Raw genomic sequence first — 27,197 nt, 5'->3', positions numbered from 1 at the left:
TTTCCAAGACATTGTTTCATATTTCAACTCTACAATTATAATTTTGAATGCATGTTTCTGCCTGATGTATTAATTTGTATGAGAATCCATATTCTTTCATAGTCATCCACAGATAGTTTCCGTTAATACTATCAAATGCTTTTAATACATCTGCCAGTGTAATTTCAACAGATTCTTTTAAAGCACAGTTCCAATAACAAGATGCAGGGCCAAACATTTGTGTCTTATCAGTAACATTCCATGCTTCTAGGTAAGGAACTACTCTGTCACTGCTGATTTCACAGGCTATGACAATTTGATTGGCAATGCTGCTCAATGCATCAGTTATTAATGGTGCAAATAGTTTAGCTAACATAAGTCTTACCACAAGAGCAAGGGATTTGGTAAATCCTGGGCTTCCTCTATCCTAGGTCATCTTTCACCAAATTGAGGAGTGCCCTAATCTTGGCTGGGAGACAAAATACACTTTTGACATTCCAGGTTTGTAAAATATGTCCTGTCTTTGTAAATATAGCTCCAGCATGTGGTAGAAAAGCCACTGATCTACATGCAACTTATACTTGAAGGCATGACAGATCTGTTTGTCTGTGTAGCCATTCTGCTTGAACACCAGCTTAAGTTGCTCCAGCTCTTGTGTCAAGCTTTCTGTGTCTGATGTGGCATAAGCCTGGTTGCCAACATCCACAGGACTCCTTTGTGCTGGTATGATGGGTGACAATTCATTTCATGCAGGTGGTCCATGTGCGTTGGATATAGATAAACACTGTGTCCCAGAGTCTCAGCCCTCCACTGTGAGCTCGATGCTGAATTTAATACAATTCAAATAACCCAGGAAATGGTTCAGGGTATTTATTCCATGTGACCACACCATAAATATATCATCAATATATTTTGAATAACAGCTAGGTTTTAAAAATGCTGTCCTCAGTGTCCTGGCTTTAAAATTTTGCATAAATAAATTGCTGACTATGGGGGAGTTGTCACCCACTGTACCAATGCACAAGGAGTCCTGTAGACATTGGAAAAGAGGGCTTACAACATCTCAGACACACAAAGCTGGAACACCCGAAGCTAAAGTTCAAGTAGAATGGGTACACAGACAAACAGATCAGGTGTGCCTTGAGTTTGAACCTTTGCTGGAACTAGTAGAAGATGCATGTTTTGAGCAGTGACTTTCCTATCATACACTGTGGGCATATCTTCAAAGACAAGATGGATTTTAAAAAGGTGTAAGATCAAAAGTGCATGTCATCTGCCAACCACGATTAGAGTGCCCCTTGGTTTGGTCAAGGATAACTTATGATTGAAGAAGCCTGGCATTTACCAGATCCCTTGCTATTGTGGGAAGATACATATTCGCCATACTATGCACATAATGACAGATGTACTGAGCACCATTGCCAAGAAATTTGTGGTAACAGAGTACTGATCTTACTAAGGGACACAAATTGTATGATATGACACAAACTGTTGCCCTTGCGTCACATTATGGAGACTATGTGTTACAAGAATCCATTGAAATTAGACATGCAGACAACATTATAAATAGAGATAATGGTTAAACTTTCAGTAAGACTTAGAAGCATGTTTTATCTCTCATTTAAAAACAATGGTTTGTACCTCACCCAGTAGAATTTATCGACAGTGGTACTCAATAATGAATCATCATTTCTGGTAGCTTGAACCACTTGTGATGCTGTACCTCCTCTTGCACTAGGGGGCAGCAGTGATAATTTCTGATGCATGAGCTGTTCATCTTCCATGATGTATAAAAGGGCTGCCTTTTTCAGTATAAATCAATTCCAGTGAGATTAGCATATAGCATTCTCACCTGAAAATGGTGACCAGGTGGGCTGTGAAAATACTGCGTCAAGATGATTGCGTGATACAACTCCAGACCCAACAAGAATTTCAGTATCTACTGTTAATCTATTTATTCTAAAACCAGCTCATGCTTCATCAATAAGTTTTTCCAGAATATGGTAGAAGTCATGATAAAATTAAGTTTGTAAGTATTTTTTATGCATGGTTGAATAATGATACACCCCTATAGTTGCTGAAGATTTAAACAATGTGCATTTTAAAAACTATACATGCTATCAATTAACTTTCAACTGGGAGAATTCTATGAAAATGTAACTCATATATAAAGGAGACTATGCATAGAAAAACAGTGCAACCAACTCTTGAGTACTGATGTGTGTTTGGGATCCCCACAAGGTCAGATTAAAGGAAGACTGAAGCAATTCTAAGACATGCTGCTAGATTTATTACGAGTAGGTATGGTCAATGTGGGAGTATTTGGAGATGCTTCATGAACTCAAATAGGGATCTCTAGAGGGAAAGATGGCACTCTTTTTGTGAAAAACTATTGAAAAAATTTTGAAAATCGGCATTTTCAGAATGATTCTACTGGTGCTAACATAAATTTTGTGTACTGATCATGAAGACAAGATAAAAAAATTAGGCCTTGTGAAGATCCATATAGATAGTCATTTTTCCCACACATTGGTACCCATTGCCATGCATGTCATTGTGGCCTGTGGAGCATGTATGCAGATGTAGATGTAGGTTTCACTCCTGTCTTTTATGATGGTATTGAATATGTTGGACCTAGTATTTTAATGTTATGTAAAAACTGTCCTATGCGTGTCTTTAAATTTGCACTATAAATAATGCCACAGTCAGTCCAGTCAGCAGTATGACGATGTTAGGTACAGTCACTCCATGTTGAGTGCTGAATGTAAAAAAGTCTAAGAAGGCAATAGCCCATATTCAACAAAACTGCCACTCATAAGTTTGAATTTGACACCTTTAAATCTTTGCAGATCACTGACATATTGTGCAGATATAATAACAAAACTTCTTATCAACAAGCTGATCAGCATGAAACAATTCTTTGTGCTTTATCTGAGGCTCAACTTCAGTAGTGTTGACTATATTGTCACAGAACAAGCTGAGTAGCACCATGGTGTAGTGGTTATGATACTAAACTGTAGCCTGGAGGTTCATGAGTTCGAAACTATCTGGGACTGAATAGTTTTAATTTCTATATTCGGTTTGAGTACATTCTAGAAATATCCACAAATGTCAAGAATCATTGTACTGGAATGTTCTGTAGCTGTATACATACTGTATGTGTTCTGGCCAGAGGCAGTTCACTCCATGCTCTTGTATGTGCAAGTGCTGAATAAACTTTCATTAAATGAAGTTAGTGTTCATCATTCGACTAATCACACCTTCTTCTATGTGGCAATACTATTTACTGGACAAATAAGTGTAAGCAAAAATTCTGGAAATAAAGATTAGAAATGTTACAAATTAAGGTAGAAGTAAACCTTCACGCTCAGTCGTTTAGTAGAGCGCTCTGTCTCTGCAGTCATGAACAGGGCAATGCAGCTTGTATACAGTGTTCAAACAGTCTACATGGCTCCAACAGACATTTTAAGCTTAGAATGCACACTTCATGAGAAGAAGATATGCAAGCGTGGGAAGTTGGTGTATGCTACAGTAAATCTTACAGAAGACTTTTTGAAGATACTGGAATTCTTACACTCATCTCCCAATTAATCTACTCTGTGTTGCTTTCTGTTGCTGATTACAAGATTCATTTTGAGCTGAACTGTGGTTTATGCAATCAAAATACAAGGTATTAAAATAATTTTCATGTTGGTTTTGTGTCCTTATCCATGGTACAGAGTGGAGTCAGGCATTCTGGTGCACCGTTACAACACTAGCTCTCATCCAATACAAAAGAAAATTAAAAACATATCTCAATCATTCCTCCTACAAATTATCTGCGAATCTAAATCTGAGGTTTCAAAAGTTATGTTCTCCAGGTGGAAAGCAGCTGCATGACAGGTATGAATGCATTGTAAACAGGACACTATACTTATAACAAAATTAGTAATGTAACTGGATAGATAAGAAAACTACTCACCAAGCATTGGCAGGGGAACACACATGTAAAAAAGTGTTGAAATTTGCAAGCTCTTGGAGCCACTGGCTCCTTCTTCTGGCAGAAGGGTTTAATGGGAAGGAATATGGGTGAAGTAAATGGATTGGTGAGGTTGAGGAAATGGGGAGAGTTTGGAAAAGTTGTCCAGAACCCTGGGTCAGGGGAGACTTGTCAGACAGAATGAGAAGAGAAGACTAATTGTTGGGGACTGTACAGGATGAGATTTGAAAACCTAAGAGCTTAAAGGTGGAAAGGATGATAACATGCAAGACAGAGATTACTGACAAAATATCATGCATGAGTTACTAAGAGTGGAAAGCTAGCGGCATTGTGTGTGGAAGAGGTGGGAGGTGGGAGTGGGGGAGGAAATAGAGAGGTCAGAAAATAAAAGATACAGAAAACTAAAAGGGAGTGAAGGAAGGAATAGTTGTTGTTGTTGTTGTTGTTGTCTTCAGTCCTGAGGCTGGTCTGATGCAGCTCTCCATGATACTCAATCCTGTGCAAGCTTCTTCATCTCCCAGTACTTACTGCAACCTACATCCTTCTGAATCTGCTTAGTGTATTCATCTCTTGGTCTCCCTCTACGATTTTTACCCTCCACGCTGCCCTCCAATGCTAAATTTGTGATCCCTTGATGCCTCAGAACATGTCCTACCAACCGGTCCCTTCTTCTTGTCAAGTTGTGCCACAAACTCCTCTTCTCCCCAATTCTATTCAATACCTCCTCATTAGTTATGTGATCTACCCATCTAATCTTCAATATTCTTCTGTAGCACCACATTTCGAAAGCTTCTATTCTCTTCTTGTCCAAACTATTTATCGTCCATGTTTCACTTCCATACCTGGCTACACTCCATACAAATACTTTCAGAAACGACTTCCTGACACTTAAATCTATACTCGATGTTAACAAATTTCTCTTCTTCAGAAACTCTTTCCTTGCCATTGCCAGTTTACATTTTATATCCTCCCTACTTCGACCATCATCAGTTATTTTGCTCCCCAAATAGCAAAACTCCTTTACTACTTAAAGTGTCTCATTTCCTAATCTAATTCCCTCAGCATCTCCCGACTTAATTCGACTACATTCCATTATCCTCGTTTTGCTTTTGTTGATGTTCATCTTATATCCTCCTTTCAAGACACTGTCCATTCCGTTCAACTGCTCTTCCAAGTCCTTTGCTGTCTCTGACAGAATTACAATGTCATTGGTGAACCTCAAAGTTTTTATTTCTTCTCCATGGATTTTAATACCTAGTCCGAATTTTTCTTTTGTTTCCTTTACTGCTTGCTCAAAATACAGATTGAATAACATCGGGGACAGGCTACAACACTGTCTCACTCCCTTCCCAACCGCTGCTTCCGTTTCATGCCCCTCGACTCTTATAACTGCCATCTGGTTTCTGTACAAATTGTAAATAGCCTTTCGCTCCCTGTATTTTACCCCTGCAACCTTTAGAATTTGAAAGAGAGTATTCCAGTCAACATTGTCAAAAGCTTTCTCTAAGTCTACAAATGCTAGAAATGTAGGTTTGCCTTTCCTTAATCTATTTTCTAAGATAAGTCGTAGGGTCAGTATTGCCTCACGTGTTCCAACATTTCTGCGGAATCCAAACTGATCTTCGGTGAGGTCGGCTTCTACCAGTTTTTCCATTCGTCTGTAAAGAATTCACGTCAGTATTTTGCAGCTGTGACTTATTAAACTGATAGTTCGGTAATTTTCACATCTATCAACACTTGCTTTCTTTGGGATTGGAATTATTATATTCTTCTTGAAGTCTGAGGGTATTTCGCCTGTCTCATACATCTTGCTCACCAGATGGTAGAGTTTTGGCAGGACTGGCTCTCCCACGGCTGTCAGTAATTCCAATGGAATGTTGTCTACTCCTGGGGCCTTGTTTCGACTCAAGTCTTTCAGTGCTCTGTCAAACTCTTCACGCAGTATCGTATCTCCCATTTCATCTTGATCTACATCCTCTTCCATTTCCATAATATTGTCCTCAAGTACATGGCCCTTGTATAGACCCTCTATGTACTCCTTCCACCTTTCTGCTTTCCCTTCTTTGCTTAGAACTGGGTTTCCATCTGAGCTCTTGATATTCATACAAGTGGCTCTCTTTTTTCCAAAGGTCTCTTTAATTTTCCTGTAGGCAGTATCTATCTTACCCCTAGTGAGATAAGCCTCTACATCCTTACATTTGTCCTCTAGCCATTCCTGCTTAGGCATTTTGCACTTCCTGTTGATCTTATTTTTGAGACATTTGTATTCCCTTTTGCCTGCTTCATTTACTGTGTTTTTATATTTTCTCCTTTCATCAATTAAATTCAATATTTCTTCTGTTACCCAAGGATTTCTACTAGCCCTCGTCTTTTTACCTGCTTGATCCTCTGCTGCCTTCACTACTTCATCCCTCAGAGCTACCCATTCTTCTTCTACTGTATTTCTTTCCCCCATTCCTGTCAATTGTTCCCTTATGCTCTCCCTGAAACTCTGTACAACCTCTGGTTCTTTCAGTTTATCCAGGTCCCATCTCCTTAAATTCCCACCTGTTTGCAGTTTCTTCAGTTTTAATTTACAGTTCATAACCAATAGATTGTGGTCAGAGTCCACATCTGCACCTGGAAATGTCTTACAATTTAAAACCTGGTTCCTAAATCTCTGTCTTACCATTATATAATCTATCTGATACCTTCTAGTATCTCCAGGATCCCTCCATGTATACAACCTTCTTTTATGATTCTTAAACCAATTGTTAGCTATGATTAAGTTATGCTCTGTGCAAAATTCTACCAGACGGCTTCCTCTTTCATTTCTCTCCCCCCAATCCGTATTCACCCACTACGTTTCCTTCTCTACCTTTTCCTACTGTCGAATTCCAGTCACCCATGACTATTAAATTTTCGTCTCCCTTCACTACCTGAATAATTTCTTTTATCTCATCATACATTTCATCAATTTCTTCATCATCTGCAGAGCTAGTTGGCATATAAACTTGTACTTCGTGTCTATCTTGGCCACAATAATGCTGTTGGTAGTAGCTTACCCGCACTCCAATTTTTTTATTCATTATTAAACCTACTCCTGCATTACCCATATTTGATTTTGTATTTATAAACCTGTATTCACCTGACCAAAAGTCTTGTTCCTCCTGCCACCGAACTTCGCTAATTCCCACTATATCTAACTTCAACCTATCCATTTCCCTTTTTAAATTTTCTAACCTACCTTTCCGATTAAGGGATCTGACATTCCACGCTCCGATCCGTAGAACGCCAGTTTTCTTTCTCCTGATAACGACGTCCTCTTGAGTAGTCCCCGCCCGGAGATCCGAATGGGGGACTATTTTACCTCCAGAATATTTTACCCAAGAGGACGCCATCATCATTTAACCATACAGTAAAGCTGCAGGCCCTCGGGAAAAATTACTGCCGTAGTTTCCCCTTGCTTTCAGCCGTTCGCAGTACCAGCACAGTAAGGCCGTTTTGGTTGGTGTTGCAAGGCCAGATCAGTCAATCATCCAGACTGTTGCCCCTGCAACTACTGAAAAGGCTGCTGCCCCTCTTCAGGAACCACACGTTTGTCTGGCCCCTCAACAGATACCCCTAGTGAGGAACAGTTACTGAGAAGAATTGGGGGGAGGGGTTAGACAGGCCAGAATATAAAAGATATAGAAAACTAAAAGGGAGTGTAGAATGGAACAGTTACTGAAAAGAACTATCACTTAGGATAAATAGGCATGGGCACAGGATGTATACTGGTGCAACACAATATCTTGTTACAACATGACGATCATGACCTCAGTGCCTGTTTCACCACATGTATATTTACACATGTAAGTAACTACTTCTCTTAAGAAACCAATGTAATAAAGTAAATATTAAGCAACCAATAATAGATAAACATCAAAAAATGGAAACTCCACTTAGGAATACCAACAATGTAGGAAAAGACAGACTGCTACTTACCATAAAGAAGACACGTCAACTTGCAGACAGGCACAACAAAAGACACTCACATATAGCTTTCGGCCACAGCCTCTGTCTGCGAGGGACACACACAATTGAACCAGCCACACACACACACACACACACACACACACACACACACACACAGAGAGAGAGAGAGAGAGAGAGAGAGAGAGAGAGAGAGAGAGAGAGAGAGAGAGTGAGAGAGAGAGATTTGGGGGGGGGGGGGGGGCTGGATAGGAGTGATTCTCAGTTACAAAGCTATCAGATGGCCAGGAGCAGGCTGAAAAAATATTATCGGAAGCTTTTCCACCACTTGTTGGACATTGCAGGCTTCAATGCATACATTCTGTACAAGAATCATGGTCGTGAACAAAGTACAATGAGCTTCATGATTAGTCTTGGCGAACCATTGAGCATATCTTCACCACAACAAGGGACATCAGTAGGATGCCCACCTTGAACACCAAAAGCAACACACCTTACAGCCAGGCATTCTCCAGACCATCTGCCACCCACAACGAAGAAAAAACCAACAAGGAGGTGTGTGGTGTGCACGAGAAAAGGCCTTCGCAAAGATACTTCATACTGGTGTGCATAATGCGAAGTTCCCTTGTGCGCAGCACCTTGTTTTAAAATGTTTCACACTGAAAAGACTTGTAATATCATGAAAATACAGTTTTGTTAGTTTCTGCAATATATTTTATTCATTTTCACCAAATATCAATTTAAATTCAACAACAAAAACATGAAGAAAAACCTTTATGCATGAGAACAGTATGCAGCACCACCACGCACTGCCACGTTGGCGCATATTACCCACTGCAGAAGAGGCGCACGCACACAAACTATCAACTTAATGGGTTAATACAGTGCACAAATTAAAATTATATAATTTTCTGGTCTTTTGTCACTGTATATCTTGACTTGTTCCACTGCCTGAAAATTCTACTTTTGGATGGAATCTATGGAAGATAATGAATGAATGAACAACGTCATTCAAACTTTTAAGCCATTATTTTAAGAGACAAAACATGGGAGACTTGTCTCATAGTGGTCACCCATCATCACCAACATCAACTGATGACTGCTACAAACATAATATGGCTCAGAGATACTGCAAGTATAAAGTAACAGAACTGTGTAAAGACTTCTTAGAGGTAACTGGGAGGGTTATGTCAATCCAGAGAGTATGCAGCCATCTTCACATGATTAGCTTGGCCTCTAGGCACCCATTATGAGCAAAAGTACAAAAACACCCGTGCTGTGGTGTGTGAAGAAGCTGGACAAGGGAACACCTGGAATGGAACCTGGACGGATGGTGCCAGGTTCTCTTCATAGTTTTCTGCACGATTTGTCTTTCACCTGATGATCACCATATAAGAGTGGAGAATCAGTGAAGTACCAATGCATGTCTTTCATGAAATAACATGATTTCAGCATAGAGCTGCATCAGACATGTTTTGAGCCAGTTTCATGCAAAGGTGTCAGAGGCCCCTCATTGGTATTGAGGGTAATTTGAGGACTGTGCAGTGTTGGGACAAGATCCTCCAAGTAATTGTCCGACTATACAGTTAACATTTCTCATTTCCACAATGAGTTCATCTTTCAAGATGATAACACACAAGCACACCCCAGCTGCCTCATCACATTTCATTAATCAACTGAAAGGAGTGGTCTGTGGTATGTACTGCCATGAACCTGGGTAAGCATGCTTGGGACCAGTTCAGACTTGTAATGCATTGTTGCAGCGACACTCCTCACACAATGAACAACCTCAGTACGGCTATCTTATAAGGGTGGGACAGCTTTGAGGAACACCTCAAGCAAATTGTGAAAAAGGATCCAAGCATGTTACAGTGCACAGTGTGGAGCAACATGATAACATATGTTTCCCAGTAGGTAATTTTAATTCCACATATGTACCAAAGATGTAAATTTCTGAGTAGGCTGCCTGTATTTTGGTTACTGTCAGTCTCACAGTGCATCACACATGAAAAGTGTAACTCATCCATTTAATTAAAAAAAAATCAAATGTATGGTACATGCAAGCAAGTTCTTACTCAAAAATAAGGGTGAGACAACCACTCATCTTCAGCAGACTGATGCATGGAGTGCAGAAACATGCAACAGAAACTTTCATTAAATGACTCCATGGTCACATAGCAAGAGGAAAAGAGTACAAAGAAAATAAAAAAAGAGATGTGGGAAGGTGGATAGTGAGAATAACTGAGGGAGAGTGAATGGGGAGTGAGAAAAAGGACAGAAAGGTGAAGATGAAGAGGGAGGAAAGGGAAGGAAAAGAGTAGAGAGAGGGGTTTAAAAGGAGGAGAGGGGAGGGATAGAAAGGAGAGAGGGGGGAGGGAGAGGGTGAGGGAGAATGCTCATGTAGGGGTGGCGGCTGAATGGTGGGAGAAGGCAGTGAATGTTTTGGATGCAAAAGGGATGGTATGGACAGAAGAGAGAAGGCAGGGAATGATCTGGAGTGTTGTGGACAGAAGAGAACAGAAAAGGCAAGGTGAGGCAGAGACCACAGATTAGAGAAGGTTTAGGCCAGCAGGATAATGTTCTTTGAGAGAGGAAGTAGAATGTCAGAAGTTTGAACATGGTAGGGAAGCCAGAAAATCTGAAAAGGGAAATGCTAAGGCTCTATCTAGATGTAGTGGGGGGTCAGTGAAGTGAAACAGAGACAAGGATTTCTGGTCAGGTGAGTATAGGGCAGTATCAACAACAACAGAAAATGATATAATGGGCGTAATATTCTATATGAATAGGAGGGTAGGACTGACAGTTACTATGAACAGTTCAGTGACTGGGTTGATCTCATTGGAATCAACAACAAACCAACATTGACAACAATAGTTCAGCCAAAGATGAAGAGATCCAAAAAGCATATGAGGATATTGAATGGGTAATTCAGTATTTAAAGGGAGATAAAATCTAATAGTCATGGGGAATTAGAATGCGGTTGTAGGGGAAGGAGCAGAAGAAATGGTTATGGGAGAATAGGGGATTGGTACTAAAAATGAGACAGGAGAAAGACTAATTTAATTATGCATTAAATTTCAACTAGTAATAGTGAATACTCTGTTCAAGAACCACAGGAGGAGGAGGTATACGTGGAAAGGGCTGGGACATATGGGAAAATTTCAGTTAAATTGCATCATGGTCAGGCACAGATTCCGTAACTAGATACTGGATTGCAAGGTGTACTCAGGGGCAAATATAGACTCAGATCACTATCTAGTAGTGATGAAGAGCAGGCTGAAGTTCAAGAGACTAGGCAGGAAGAATCACTGCACAAAGAAGGAATGTAGAGATATGTTTGAAGTTCTCTGAGGCTATAGATACTGTGTATGGAATAGGTCAGTACATAGATCAGTTGAAGAGGAATGGGGATCTCTGAAAAAGCACAATCACAGAAGCTGAAAATAAAAACAAAGAAGGTAACTGTAAAGATAACATGAGTAACAGAGGAAATACTTCAGATGATCGATGAAAGAAGGAACTACAAAAATGTTCAACGAAATTCAGGAATACAGAAATACAGTTCACTTAGAAATGAAATTCGTAGGAAGTGCAGGGAAGCTCAGGCAAAATGGCTGCATGAAATCTGTGAAGAAACTGAAAAAGAAATGACTGTTGGAAGAACTGACTCAGCAAATATAAAAGTCAAAACAACCTTCATGAAATTAAAACAAGATTGGTAATTCCACTATTAAATGCAGCAGAAACAGCAGATGGGTGAAGGCTTCTATGAGGATAAAGACTGCTCTGATGACATGATAGAAGAGGAAACAAGACTCAATATAGCAAAGATAGGGGATCCAGTATTAGAATCAGCTTTTAAAACAGCTTTGGAAGACTTAAGATCAAATAAGAAAGAAGGGATATATAATGAACCAGATGTTGCCTGATTTCACTATGGGAAATTGGGACATAATCTCCCTAAACAACTATTGATGAAGCAAGAATAAATACCTTTATTACTATGAACTTCTCTTCTTACATTTAATCATGTAAATTGCACTTCAAATACAGATACATCTACATCCACACAGATATTCTGCACGCGACCATATGGTGCATGACAGAGGGTGTATATCTTACATATAAACTATATGTTGAGTGAAAATATCATAATGTTAGGAATTATTGTTCTGATGTCATAGATATATTTTACTGATATGAAAATTTATCTCTGGTATGGATATTAAATATTTTTCTTTCTGACTCAAAATAAATTGAAAATTCTTTTAAGTCTGAAATATTACTTCATCATGCTCAAGCCAAGGTTAATGCAAGTTCTGCAAGTGTTGTATTATGTACAGATAAATTTTCAGCAATCAAAGATAACTGTACTGTGTTAACTGAAAATCATACTTCCTAAACAACTTTAAAATGCAGGTTGTTCAGAAACTAGAATGTCAGAAGTGAAAGAAAACTGATCATCTTTCCTTCTCGTCCTCTATGTTAAGTCTCACCTGTCCTACAGTTCTGGGTGATTTTCTGAAAATCCATACCTTTTCCTCCACCCTTCTTCCTTCTCCTACAAACCCTCCTGCCTGACAAAGGAGCCACAGGCTCTGAAAGCTTGCCAATTACAACTGTCTGTTATGCGTGTGTTCTGCCACTGCTTGGTGAGTAGAATACACTTAAATAATGTTGTCAATAATTGATTGTTTTCATTGTTATAAAACTAACTGCAAGCTACTTTTGGGAATTAAATTAAAATTAACACATGAGCATCCTCCTGTACAAAGCAGTGGCCACATTTATGTAAATGGTAAGGAGAGGAAAAGGTTTCCGTTTCACAGCAAGAACAAATTTTTGAAATTAAACATTGATAATTATTATTTAATGGTAAATCTACTTAGATGAAAGGCAGCAAGCCTCTATACATCGAATGGCACAGAGAGCCACTAAAACAAAACACTACAAGAGCTAAGCAATAAGACCAAACAGACAAGTGATAATAAAAAGATAATGTGGCATCTTTCCTTTATATAGTAGTTCATGGAATCATTATGCCACCAAGAAATCTAAAGTTTAAATACACTCCTTGTGGCAAATATTCTTTGTTCAGCGTGTATCACTGTAATTACTTTTACCATTAATTAGAGGCATCACAATAACATTTCATCAGGATTTCTAAAATCATTGGCGGAAGTGGCAACAAAATGTCTATTCACGCTGGTGTGTAGAAAATACGAATCCATTGATATACCATCAGACTTTCAGAAAATCTTCATCCACAAAATTCTGAAGATTATAAGAGCTGATAAGTCTAAGAATTATTGAAGAATCACTTTAGCAGCTTATGCATCCAAGTTGTTGAGAAGAATAATACAAAGAAGAATGGAAAAGATAACTGAGGATGTGTTAGATGATGATCAGTTTGGCTTTAGGAAAGGTAAAGCACCAGAGAGGCAAGTCTGATGCTGTGGTTGATAATGGAAGCATGACTAAAGAAAAATCAAGACACATTCACAGGATTCGTCAACCTGGAAAAAGTGTTTAACAATGTATTATGGTGTTTGAAATTCTGAGAAAAATAGGGATAAGTTAGTGAAGGATAATATACAAAATGTACAAGAGCCAAGAGGGAACAATAAGAATGGAAGACCAAGAAAGAAGTGCTCAGATTAGAAAGTATGTGAGGCAGGGATGTAGTCTTTTGCCCCTACTGTTGAATCTATACAATGAAGAAGCAGTGACAGAAATAAAAGAAATATTCAAGAGTGGAATCAAAATTCAAGATGAAAGAATATCAATTGTTAGATTCACTGATGACATTGCTATCCTCAGTGAAAGTGAAGAAGAATTACAGGATCTGTTAAATGAAATGAACAGCCGAATGAGTACAGAATATGGATTGAGAATTAATCAGAGAAACACAAAAGTAATAAGAAGTAGCAGAAATGAGAACAGTGAGAATCTTAACATCACAACTGGTGACCACAAAATAGATGTAGTTAAAGAGTTCTGCTACCTAGGCTTCAAAATAACCTATGACAGATGGAGCAAAGAGGACATAGAAAGCAGACTAGCACTCAGGAAAAGGGCATTCCTGGCCCACAGAAGTCTACTCGTAACAAACACAGGCCTTAATTTAGAATTAAATTCCTGAGAATGTATGTTTAGAGCACGGCATTGTATGGCAGTGAAACAAAGATTTTGGGAAAACCAGAAAAGAATAGAATCAAAACATTTGAGACGTGGTGCTGCAGAAGAATTTTGAGAATTATGTGGACTGATAAGGTAAGGAATGAGGAGGTTTTCTGGAGAATCTGTGAGGAAAAGAACACATGACAAACACTGAAAAGAAGAAGGGACAGGATGGTGGGACATCTGTTAAGACATCACACAATAACTTCCAAGGTACTAGAGGGAGCTGCACAGGGTAAAAACTAAAGAGGAAAACAGAGATTGGAATACATCTATCAAATAATTGAGGACATATGTTGCAACTGCTACTCTGCGATGAAGAGGTTGGCACAGGAGAGGAATTCATGGCCCAGAGGACTGTGAAAACATAAGATGTGTTTGAGATAGGAGCCCATCTCCAACACATACTGCACTTTTACAACCCCTCTCTTCTGTCCACACCACTCCTTCTCCATCCAGATCATGCACTGACTTCACCTACCACCCTTTCCACTTCTCCCTCCCCCATCATGTGGCATTCTCCCTCTCCATCCCTTCTTTTCAACCCTTCTCTCTCCTTTCCATTTCTCCCACTTCATGTTCACCTTCTCCCTCATTTTTCCTCCCCTCCCTCTTTCTACATCTCTTTTTGTTATACCCTCTGCACTCTTATCATCTTATTATGAGGCTATGGGGTCATCTGTCCAAAGAACTGCCTCTTTCCTGCTATCCCCTTCTAGTGTCCTTCTTACTCCCTCACCAACTCCATCAGCTCAGTCAACTGCTTTCAATAATCAACAATCAATAATTAGTCTTACTGAGACAACAAAAGTGTGCATTCAGGTGTCTATCTGGGTGTGTATGAATGTGGGTACTACTGCTAGAAAAAGAGCTAATGCTCAAAGCTAGTGTGACTGCTGTTTTCTGTTATATGTTTTTGTGCTCCACACATCAATCCGATATAGGTCAGTGGCTGACTTTCCTTATTTCACATATTGGTCCATCCCAGAATTTTCATTAATGTTATACACATTATTACTCAAATTTGTAGCTACTCATTATATGATATCCAATTTGATATAAAAATTTGAATAACGTACACTTGTTGTAAAACCAATATGTAAAAAGATTTTCTGATTAATACCTTGAATATGTATGATACATGTGCTGAAAGAAAAAGATTTATAAAGCTTTTGTTTCATATCTAAGTTATTCTTTTGGTTTCATAACTCTTCTTTATTCTTCCATTCTCCCCATAAATCAACTGCTACGTGTGTCCAGGAACCAAAACATCTTGACCACTTGTTTAACAGCATATTAGTCTACCTTTGGAATATAATGCAGCAGCAATTCTGCATGACGTGGATTTGACAAATCCTTGGTAAGTTTATGGAGTATGTAAAAACAGATGTCTATGTATGCATGGGCCACACAGTTCCCAAAAATTACGAGCTAAAGCTTTGTAGATATAGAATTGGCAATCAACAGTGTCCCATATGTGTTCCATCGAGTTCAAATCAAGTGAATTATTGTACTGGAAATTGCCATCACTGCCAGGGAAGACATCAAGCACAAAGTAATGCAGATAGTTAGCAGTAATATTTATGTAATCCACAGCTATCATGGTGTGTCTGATTACTAACAAAGGTCGCATGAAAGCCCAGGTGAATGTATTTCCATAGCATAATAATGACCGTACCGGCCTGCACTTATAGCGTGATACATGTTCTGAGCAGCTGTTTACCAAGCTGACAGCATATCAAAGCACAAATACTGTCTTGGTGTAACAGGAAAAATTATTCAAATGATGACATGTTTCCACTGATTCACAGTTTAATCTCAGAGATATGTGCTCACTGTAATCATAACTGATGATGTTGTTGAGTTAACATGGGAACGTGTATGACTCATCTCCCATGGGAACATGTATGGCTCATCTCCCACAGAGCCTCATGTTCAAAATGTACTCTGAATGGTGGGCTCTGAAACACTTATGCAAGGACAAGTATTGTACTCTGTTGGCAGATCTGCCAAACATCACCCTTGCCCTGGTTTACAATGCGAGAAAGCCTCTAAAGTCCATTTTCTGTTATGGGATATGGACATCAACACAAAGTTTAAGTTGTGTTTTTTATATCTATTATGCACTAAAAGAATGCATAAAAAAGTATTGAACTCTTTAGCTATGTTAACATGTAAGACAGTTCAATCAGGTTTAAAATAGGTAATAAGTTAATTAAAATACTTACTGAGAGGTGACAGCAATGAACTGGGGTCAACACAGAATCCAACATACGCATGGAATAAATCAATTGTATCAGAAACAGTTTGACGACGTACAAGCTCACGCAAGAAATGAGCAAACATTTTCTGATTTATGCGGTGAAGCTTCCCTAATAATGACTGCACTTGTGAGCGTAGGAAGTCTGCTGGTGGTCCTCTTTGGCTATCTCCACAACCATGTGGGCAACCTAGGTGTTTGATGACTCTGAAAATTTTTCACAATCAATGAACTCAAGATCTTGTTCTTTCGAGTTCCTGGTGAAGATGCCTAATAACTGGCATTTACTCACACAAAACCACAATGCAGTATTGAAGCATAATAATAAAATGATCTCTGACATAATATACTCATCAAAAGAATGTAAGAAAGGTAAGTAAGTACAGGAAACAGCAAAACAGATTAGTTAATATTTCAACAATATTATGAAAAGAATAGTTGCAACTCACCATATAGCAGTGATATTGTGTTGCAAATAGGCACAACAAAATGAGCTTTTGGCCAACAAGGCCTTCATCCATCAGCGATAGAACACACACACACACACACACACACACAAATACAACTCACACTCACATGACTGCAGTCTCTGAGTGCTGAGGCATGATGGAAGATGGAACCGTGTAGTAGGGGTGGGAGGAGGTTAGGTTGGAGAGGAGGAGGGATAGCAGAATAGGGGTGGGAGATGGTAAAGTGCTGCCTGTGGGAGCACACAGGGATGAGGTGGAGGCAGGGTAGGGCAGCTGGTGAAGTTAGGAGGTTTGACAGAGGGAAGGGGATGGTTAGCAGAAAAGGAGAGAGGTAAAAAGACTATGGGTGTTTTGGTGGAATAGAGGACTGTGTAGTGCTACAATGGGAACAGGGATCGGGCTAGAGGGTAAGGACAAAGACTAATGATAGTTGAGGCCAGGAGGGTTACAGGAATGTAGGATATATTACAGGGAGAGTTCCCACCTCTGCAACTCAGAAAAGCTGGTGTTGGTGGGAAGGATCCAGATGGCACAGGCTGTAAAGCAGACATTGAAATGAATGAATAGCCAGTCTGAAAATATGGACATTTTTGATTTGGCTTTATTGTGAGTATTACTGATACTGAATGAAACATCATTTTATTAGTGCACCTATTTTTGCATTTTCATGGCAAAGGGCAGCACTAGATAAATATTGCCAGATGAAGTGTTGAGCATTAGGAATAGCTATATGTTATAGTACCTGGCTACAGAGGAAGTGGCTGCAGGGGCATCACGCTGAAAGGAGATCACTTCAAAAACAGAGTGAAGGTGTGTAGAGGACACTAAATGTGAGAATGAGTTTACAGAGGATACTAATATCCTGTGGGATGGAGACAAATATGAAGCTCATGCTATGGATAACATACAAAAAGGACAGAGACCAATAGAAAGATAGAAGAACAGGTATTGGAGAGAAATGAAAATTGATGATGGCAAGATTTTAAAAAGGGCAGTGTTGGTGGGCAAGTTCCCCATTTGCGTGATTAAGAGAAGCTGGATTTGGAGGGAGAATGTGTTCAAGTGAAGAGTAAAAGGAACTAGACCACACTGGAAGTGGAAAAGTGAAACATGTGAGCATGGCTACTAACAAATAGCTGTTTTCCAATTTCTTTGTTCCGTCTTACACCCTTAGTGTTTCCTTACCCTGCAACCATACTTTAGTTATGTTTATATATTTATGCATGAATTTCACAATGAGTAAATCTGTTTTTCATATTATTATTTTTATTACATGTTTACACGACACAGTTCAGAGATGAAAGTGAGCATTCAACCCAATATGCACATGAATTAGTGTGTGGAATTGCCCAAAATTCAAATACAGTCTGTGTTTGGATTTTGAGCAGTACAAATACAATCTACAGTGAAATCACATCTCATAGATGTATAAAAATGTTTTTATATCAACCTTTACCTTGTAATGCTACTCATAGCCATTGTGTGAGGTGACAATGGTTTTATGCCAGATGGTCCTGCCTCTGTTGCTTTCACTTCATGAGCCACATTACTACTAGTTCCTGTCACTTTTTCTTTTCCTGATCCTTTTTCACATTCTTTCAGCACTCCAAGTTCTATGAGAAGCTCTAACAGGTTGAGAATCACTTCACATACACGAAGAGTGCAACATACATTATCTCGCATTGCAGCACAATGAACTGCCTGTGTGTTAACAAAATACATATACAAGTTAGATAAACAATTATCTGCTTTTTATTAAATAAGGTTACAATGACACATGAAGAATATTGGCATGCAACAGCATTAATAGGCGACCTGTGATGATTTAACTGTTATTACTTTGGGAGTAACTGCCTCATTTGTGCTGTTTAGACAAAAGATATAGAACATTAAGAGCAAACTATGTACCAATTATTGCTACCTGACATCGTAATCACCTTTATTGGATTTGATACGAAACAACTCCAATGCAAATATTATCCGATCAGCCTTTATCAGTTGCACACAATCAAACTATTTTTAAACTGTTAGGCTACCATCCACTAGTCAATAATGGTGGGTTTAATAGGGAGTGTTCCAAACGGTACAGTTCAGTGCCATAACTTCATGAGTTGAGGAGGACCAAGTAAAACTGCTTTTGGAGGGTATGTTAAAGTTCTGGAGGAAAAAGTGGAGGCGACCTATCAGGTTGTTTCATCTACATCAACATCCATACTTTGCAAGCCACCAGATGGTGTGTGGCGGAGGGCACCCTGAGTACCTCTATCGGTTCTCCCTTCTATTCCAGTCTCGTATCGTTCGTGGAAAGAAGGATTGTCGGTATGCTTCTATGTGGGCTCTAATCTCTCTGATTTTACCCTCATGGTCTCTTCGCGAGATATACATAGGATGGAGCAATATACTGCTTGAGTCTTCGGTGAAGGTATGTTCTCGAAACTTTAACAAAAGCCCGTACCAAGCTACTGAGCGTCTCTCCTGCAGAGTCTTCCACTGGAGTTTATCTATCATCTCCGTAATGCTTTCGCGATTACTAAATGATCCTGTAATGAAGTGCGCTACTCTCCGTTGGATCTTCTCTATCTCTTCTATCAACCCTATCTGGTACGGATCCCACACTGCTGAGCAGTATTCAAGCGGTGGGTGAACAGGCGTACTGTAACCTACTTCTTTTGTTTTCAGATTGCATTTCCTTAGGATTCCTCCTATGAATCTCAGTCTGGCATCTGCTTTACCGACGATCAACTTTATATGATCATTCCATTTTAAATCACTCCTAATGTGTACTCCCATACAATTTATGGAATTAACTGCTTCCAGTTGCTGACCTGCTATTTTGTAGCTAAATGGTAAGGGATCTATCTTTCTATGTATTCGCAGCACATTACACTTGTCTACATTGAGATTCAATTGCCATTCCCTGCACCATGCGTCAATTTGTTGCAGATCCTCCTGCATTTCAGTACAATTTTCCATTGTTACAACCTCTCGATACACCACAGCAACATCTGCCAAAAACCTCAGTGAACTTCCGATGTCATCCAAAAGGTCATTTATGTATATTGTGAATAGCAACGGTCCTATGACACTCACCTGCGGCACACCTGAAATCACTCTTACTTCGGAAGACTTCTCTCCATTGAGAATAACTGGCTGCATTCTGTTATCTAGGAACTCTTCATTCAAATCACACAATTGGTCTGATAATCCATATGCTCTTACTTTGTTCATTAAACGACTGTGGGTAACTGTATCGAATGCCTTGCGGAAGTCAACAAACACGGCATCTACCTGTGAACCCATGTCTATGGCCCTCTGAGTCTTGTGGACGAATAGCGCGAGCTGGGTTTCACATGGCCGTCTTTTTCGAAACCCATGCTGATTCCTACAGAGTAGATTTCTAGTCTCCAGAAAATTCATTATACTCGAACATAATACGTGTTCCAAAATTCTACAACTGATCGACGTTAGGGATATAGGTCTATAGTTCTGCACATCTGTTCGACGTCCCTTCTTGAAAACGGGGATGACCTGTGCCCTTTTCCAATCCTTTGGAACGCTATGCTCTTCTAGAGACCTACGGTACACCGCTGCAAGAAGGGGGGCAAGTTCCTTCGCGTACTCTGTGTAAAATCGAACTGGTATCCCATCAGGTCCAGTGGCCTTTCCTCTTTTGAGCGATTTTAATTGTTTCTCTATCCCTCTGTCATCTATTTCGATATCTACCATTTTGTCATCTGTACGACAATCTAGAGAAGGAACTACAGTGCAGTCTTCCTCTGTGAAACAGCTTTGGAAAAAGACATTTAGTATTTCGGCCTTTAGTCTGTCATCCTCTGTTTCAGTACAATTTTGGTCACAGAGTGTCTGGACATTTTGTTTTGATCCACCTACCACTTTGACATAAGAACAAAATTTCTTAGGATTTTCTGCCAAGTCAGTACATAGAACTTTACTTTCGAATTCATTGAACACCTCTTGCACAGCCCTCCTCACACTACATTTCGCTTCACGGAATTTTTGTTTGTCTGCAAGGCTTTGGCTATGTTTGTGTTTGCTGTGTAGTTCCCTTTGCTTCCGCACCAGTTTTCTAACTCGGTTGTTGTACCACGGTGGCTCTTTTCCACCTCTCATGAGCTTGCTTGGCATATACTCATCTAACGCATATTGTACGATGGTTTTGAACTTTGTCCACTGATCCTCAACACTATCTGTGCTCGAGACAAAACTTTTGTGTTGAGCCGTCAGGTACTCTGTAATCTGCTTTTTGTCACTTTTGCTAAACAGAAAAATCTTCCTACCTTTTTTAATATTTCTATTTACGGCTGAAATCATCGATGCAGTAACCGCTTTATATTCGCTGATTCCCTGTTCTGCGCTAACTGTTTCAAATAGTTCGGGTCTGTTTGTCACCAGAAGGTCTAATATGTTATCGCCACGAGTCGGTTCCCTGTTTAACTGCTCAAGGTAGCTTTCAGATATCGCACTTAAAAAAATTTCCCTGGATTCTTTGTCCCTGCCACCCGTTATGAACGTTTGAGTCTCCCAGTCTACATCCGGCAAATTAAAATCTCCACCCAGAACTATAACATGATGGGGAAATCTACTCGAAATATTTTCCAAATTATCGTTCAGGTGCTCAGCCACAACAGCTGCTGAGCCAGGGGGCCTATAGAGACATCCAATTACCATGTCTGAGCCTGCTTTAACCGTGACCTTCACCCAAATCATTTCACATTTCGGATCTCCGTCAATTTCCTTCAATACTATTGCACTTCTAATCGCCATAAACACGTCTCCCCTTCACTGTCCAGCCTGTCTCTGAGGTATACATTCCAATCTGAGTTTAGGATTTCATTACTGTTTACGTCTGGTTTCAGCCAACTTTCTGTCCCTAGTAATGTATGGGCGTTGTGACCATTTATTAATGAGAGCAGTTCTGGGACCTTTCTATAGACGCTCCTGAAGTTTACTATTAGCACATTAATATTGTTATTCCCTGTTGCATTTTGCCTACTCCTACCTTGCCGCGTCTCAGGAGGCATCTTGTCGGGCCTAGGGAGGGAAATCTCTAACCTAAAAAACCCCCATGTGCACTCCACACGTACTCCGCTACCCTTGTAGCCGCTTCCGGCGTGTAGTGCATGCCTGACCTATTCAGGGGGACCCTACATTTCTCCACCCGATAGCGGACACCAAGAAATTTGCACCCCAGATCTCCGCAGAATCGTCTGAGCCTCTGGTTTAAGCCTTCCACTCGGCTCCAAACCAGAGGACCGCGATTGGTTCTGGGAACGATACTACAAATAGTTAGCTCTGATTCCACCCCGTGAGCGAGGCTTTCTGCCTTCACCAATTCCGCCAACTGCCTGTACAAACTGAGGACGACCTCTGAACCCAGACGGCAGGAGTCATTGGTGCCGACATGAGCAACAATTTGCAGTCGGGTGCACCCAGTGTTCTCTATCGCCGCCGGCAGGGCCTCCTCCACATCTTGGATGAGACCCCCGGCAAGGAGACAGAGTGAATACTGGCCTTCTTCCCCGACCTTTCCGCTATTTCCCTAAGGGGCTCCATCACCCGCCTAATGTTGGAGCTCCCAATAACTAATAAACCCCTCCCCCCGTGTGCCTGCTTGGACCTTGCTGAAGGAGCAGCCACATGTCCACTCACAGGGAGAGCGGGCGATGCCACACGGCCAGCCTCCACATTTACCCTCCGCCTCGTGCGCCGTGAACGTCGCTGAACCCACCACTCCCCTTGGGGAGAGGGTGGCCCAACCGCGCCCCGTACCCACGAAGATGTCTCGACAGCAGGGACAGTGGGTGAAGCATGTAACACCTGGGGTGTACCACGCGACGTACCAGACTCCCCACTGCCGCTACACTCCGAGGCAGCAGCCTGAAGATGGCTGACCGTGGCCATCAACACGCTCAGCTGTTCACGAACAGTGGCCAATAGTAAGAATGCCAGCAATGAATACACCAAAAAAGGGGTTTAATAGATATAGGATGATTTTTTTCCACTGTACACAAAGTATATGAACTGATTGATGAGAGGATATGGAACAAAAAATGTCTAGTGAAATTATGTCTGGAAATGCATGGTTTCCATGTTACTGACCTTTTATTAAGTCATACATTGTTACAGAGTCTGCGGTCTAACATGCACTGTACCATGCAGCCGCAGTTACAGCACGCATTGAAAATGGTTTCCATGGGCCTCAAAGCAAGCATGTACGCATTTTAGAATATTCTGTCTCACACTTTCACATTGAACAGGCTGCATCCAAACAGTGTCCAAGGCAGCATGAATACACTGCTCCAGTGTCTCCACATCTGGAATGGGCTTTGCATACATGACACTTCTGAGATGGTCTCATAACCAGAAATCGCACAGATTGAGTTCCAGTGAACAAGCAGGCCATGCAACTGGACCTCCTCATTTAACCCATCGACCAGGGAAGACACAATTGAGATGCGTCCAAACATTAACGGTGAAGTGGGCTGGATGTCAACATATAGCAGCCACATAATGCTTCTAATTATCAATGACACTTCTTCCTGCAGGGAAAGCAAAGTCATCCACAAGAAACGCCGAAAGTTCTGGCCTGTTAGGTGACATATAAAAAACACTGATCCCAAAATATGGTCTACGTAACAAAGTATGATTGAATAAATGGTTTCTAGCAAGGAAACCATGCATTTCTGGATATAAATTCATTAGTCCTTTTTGTTCCATAAATTCATTAGACCTATATAAATTCATTAGTCCTTTTTGTTCCATAAATTCATTAGACCTTTTTGTTCTCTATCCTCTCATTGATGAACCCACAGAGTTTGTTCACGGTGGAAAAAATCACCCTGTATACGACTGCAGTAGGTGGCTTATAGATGTGTTGGTACAAATAGTGTTCATGTCATTTCTTATGATCTGATGGTGGAATTGGTCCTCAAAGGAGAATTAATCATGGATTAAAGTATGGTTGGCAAGTGCCTGCCCGGCTAACCACATGGTCCAACGTGCTGCTTCCCGAGTGGGAAGGTGCACCTGTCCCCAGCACGAATCCGCCCGATTGATTAGTATCAAGGTCCAGTGTGCTGGACAGGCAGTGGATGATTATTAAGGTGGCTTTCCATCTGCCTCGGAAAATGCAGGCTGGTTCCCCTCATTTACACTATGTCAGCAATTGCTGCACAAACAATGTCTCCACATACATGTACACCATAATTTCTCTACCATGCAAACATCTGGAGTTACACTCATCTGGTATGAGATGTTCCCAGAGGGGTCAACTGGGGGCCAAGACACACAATAACCCTGGGTTAGGTGTGGGGTGGAGGTGAGGTGGGTGGAGTGCTGTGGGCTGTTGTGGGGTTGTGAACCACTGAGAAGCCTCTCCGTCGTTTGTAGGTCCCCAGTTCAATACACACAATACACAATGGTCGACAAAAAGGTTTACAGGTCTTAAAAGCCACAGTGACATCCAAGGACTCTGTTGGTAGTAAGACAGGCATAGTGGACATGGAATGAGGGAGATGATTAGTGCCTTGGTCATAGGAAGGGAGACTGCATGCAACTAGTAAGATATATTGGTAATGAAGGTAGTGATTTTAAATTGGGAACTTTGTGACCACTCAGAACTGATGAACCAGATGCAAGACCTATGGAATAAGATTTCTGGAGTTTTGGGTGGAGTTGATAAGTAGGTGAACAGCAGGATTGTTAGTGCGGAGAGGAAGATGGGTTCAGATGGGAGGTATTTGGATAAACTTAATGTTCCGAGGAGCTTTTTGCCGTCATGTTGGGCATCTGAGATTGGTTCCCACTAGTAAAGTTTGAAAGCTGATATGTCAGTTGACAGTAGCCTTAGCCAGATAATCAGTGGACTCTGTGACAATGGGGGTACACCTATTGTTTGTAGAAAGAATGATACGACCAAGATGTTTTTAAAATTAGGTTCATCAGATACTGTTGAAAAACTTATCCTAGTTGTCTTAATTTCAATGGTAGTAAATGCTTGGACATGAAAAAGATTAACATTACAGCATAGCCATGCGAAGTATGCAGGAGTAATGGCATCTAGGTTCTGTATGTGAGGAAAGTTCTTTTGATAAGATTCTGCTACTGGAGTTGTTGAAGCCTTAATGTGTCACATTTTTGACAGCCAAACATGTTTAATTTAGCATATGCTCCCCCCCTCCCCCTTATCCCCACCACTTATTCACGTATTGTGTTCTGTACTAGTTACTGTTCCTTTACACAGACTGCACAGCACAGAGGATCCCTCCTATTATGAAGTGTTTACTAGAAACATAAGTTAGGTCAATAATTCTTTAAATCTGAGGCACAGTTCCTCCTGTCCAAAGCTAAAAGTTTAAAGTACCTTCTTGAGCTATGTTTTTATTGCCTCTTTGACTAGTTTACTGAAGATGTAAATCTTCCCAATTGTTTTAGTTCTCCTTTGTACTTTAGAAATCATTGTTGATAAACTGTCTTATTGTCAGTGATACCAGTTTTAGTGTAGAAGTCCTCAATGAGGTTAGACCTATTTATTGTTGTTAGATCTAATATATTTTCATAATGTCTCCAAACAATCTGTTTTAAGTACCTTTCAGAGAAAGCATATATTACTGTTTTGTAGGATGTCTTGTCACATCCACCATTTACAAAACTGTAATTATCACAAGCAACTATAGGATGATTAAATCCTTCTCTAACGATGAGAGTATGGTTGGAGAATATACAAGGGCATGCTGAAAAGTAATGATTCTGAATGTTTTATGTGAAAACTCTCAAAGCCTTATTAAATAAAACAAATGTTATTTTAACATTCTATGTCTTTATTACTCATGTCTACATATTTGCAGCCTTCTCCTGCTAGCATGCTCTGAACTGTAGCATGTAATATGGTGATGTGTAAAGCAATGATGTCAGTGCCAGAAAAACAGCATGCTCAAATCGAGTTCTGAATTCAAAGAGTTCATCCACACATGGAGGACAATTTCCTTCAGCATGACAATTCTGGACCACACATGAGAGCTGCAACATCTGCAACAATCCGATGCCTTGGGTTCACTACTATTGCTCATCCTCCATACAGTCTCTCCTTGGCCCCGTTTCATTTTCATGTGTTTCTAAAACTTAAGGAATACTTTTGAGGACTTCACTTCAATAGTGATGAAGTGGGGCAAGCATGGGTGAGGTTGTGGCTCCATCAACAAAGTCAAACATTCTACAGTGATTGTATCAGTAAACTGGTCTCTCGTTATGAGAAATGTGTTTGCAGGAAGAGTGACCATGTTGGGAAATAAATAGGTAGACATGAAGAATAAAGTGTAGAATATTCATGAAGTCGGTTTTATTTTTAAAAAAGCTTTAAGAGTTTTCACTTTAAAAATTCATTGCTTTTCAGCTTGTCCTCATATGTATTGGTGTGCAAAGGTTTCATCTAATGTTATCCGTTAGTTCTGGGATTCAGTCTGTTGGTTACTGTCAGGACCCAATTACATATTAAGTTCACCCCTGAGGCCAAGTCTTTATTAAACAATTTTGAGTGCACGGAGGCCAGTTCTGGGCCCTCTGTTGCTCTCCTTGTATGTCTATGACATCTCACCTTTACCATTCCATCATAAATGTGATACCTTTAGTGATAGCTTACTGATTTCCTTAGGTGCCAGAGCAAAATATATGAGTACTGCAACTGTCCAGATGAATGACAATCTATCTTCTTGTTCACATGGGCACAAAACCTGTGACTAAAACTAAACACAAATAATTTAAGTATCTCAGTACACATTAAGTAGTCCACATTTATGTGATTGATAGTCCCCTTTTCATGTTGACAGTACCGTGGTGCTATACTAGAAAACTTTGAAGATTAGGGATGCAACTTTAGATAAAAATATCAACCGGACACAAAACTCTATCCTACATGCAGGAAGACCTCTGCTAGTTTCAACACTCTCTAGGAATACAGAAATGTATTTTCACAGAAATGGAAGCTTGTGCAGTTATTCGTTTATGGGAATCCAATCCAATATGGTATAAGTAGTAAACATTTTAGACAGTTACAGCTAACAGTAAATGCTGGTGTGTTTTAGCCACTTGTTTGATTCTCTCAGTGCCTCATACACCTAATTAGGATGTAGTCAGACTAGCTACATGACTTCCACACAATGTATCAACTTCATTGGGTTCTCAGTGTGGATTCCCATAAGTACCTCACATCATGCATGTAGTTAACTGTCATCTCTTCACAGTTTCAATATAAGATCTCACTCGCTTACTATCCTAGCTGAGGCCATCTATGAAACAAAAATGCCTCAAACTTCTTCCTATTTGTTGCTATCCACATATGGACATCTACCTTGAACCG

At 40.2% G+C, this 27,197-nt stretch overlaps 1 protein-coding gene across 1 annotated transcript in view; it reads right to left on the bottom strand.

The window, feature by feature from the left end:
• LOC126194994 (protein unc-80 homolog) overlaps nt 1-27,197 on the bottom strand; it is a 1,036,886-nt gene that overhangs the window by 538,059 nt on the left and 471,630 nt on the right. The window contains exons 19-20 of the mRNA XM_049933411.1: nt 18,279-18,523; nt 16,321-16,559 (exon numbers count right to left, since the gene is read on the bottom strand). Of these exons, the coding sequence (XP_049789368.1) occupies nt 16,321-16,559; nt 18,279-18,523 (484 nt within the window). The remainder of the gene's footprint in view (nt 1-16,320; nt 16,560-18,278; nt 18,524-27,197) is intronic.

Source organism: Schistocerca nitens, chromosome 7 (assembly GCF_023898315.1).
Source record: "Schistocerca nitens isolate TAMUIC-IGC-003100 chromosome 7, iqSchNite1.1, whole genome shotgun sequence".
Lineage (NCBI taxonomy): Eukaryota > Metazoa > Arthropoda > Insecta > Orthoptera > Acrididae > Schistocerca > Schistocerca nitens.
Note: the sequence above shows the minus strand (reverse complement) of the source record. Positions and strands in the feature narration are given on the sequence as shown.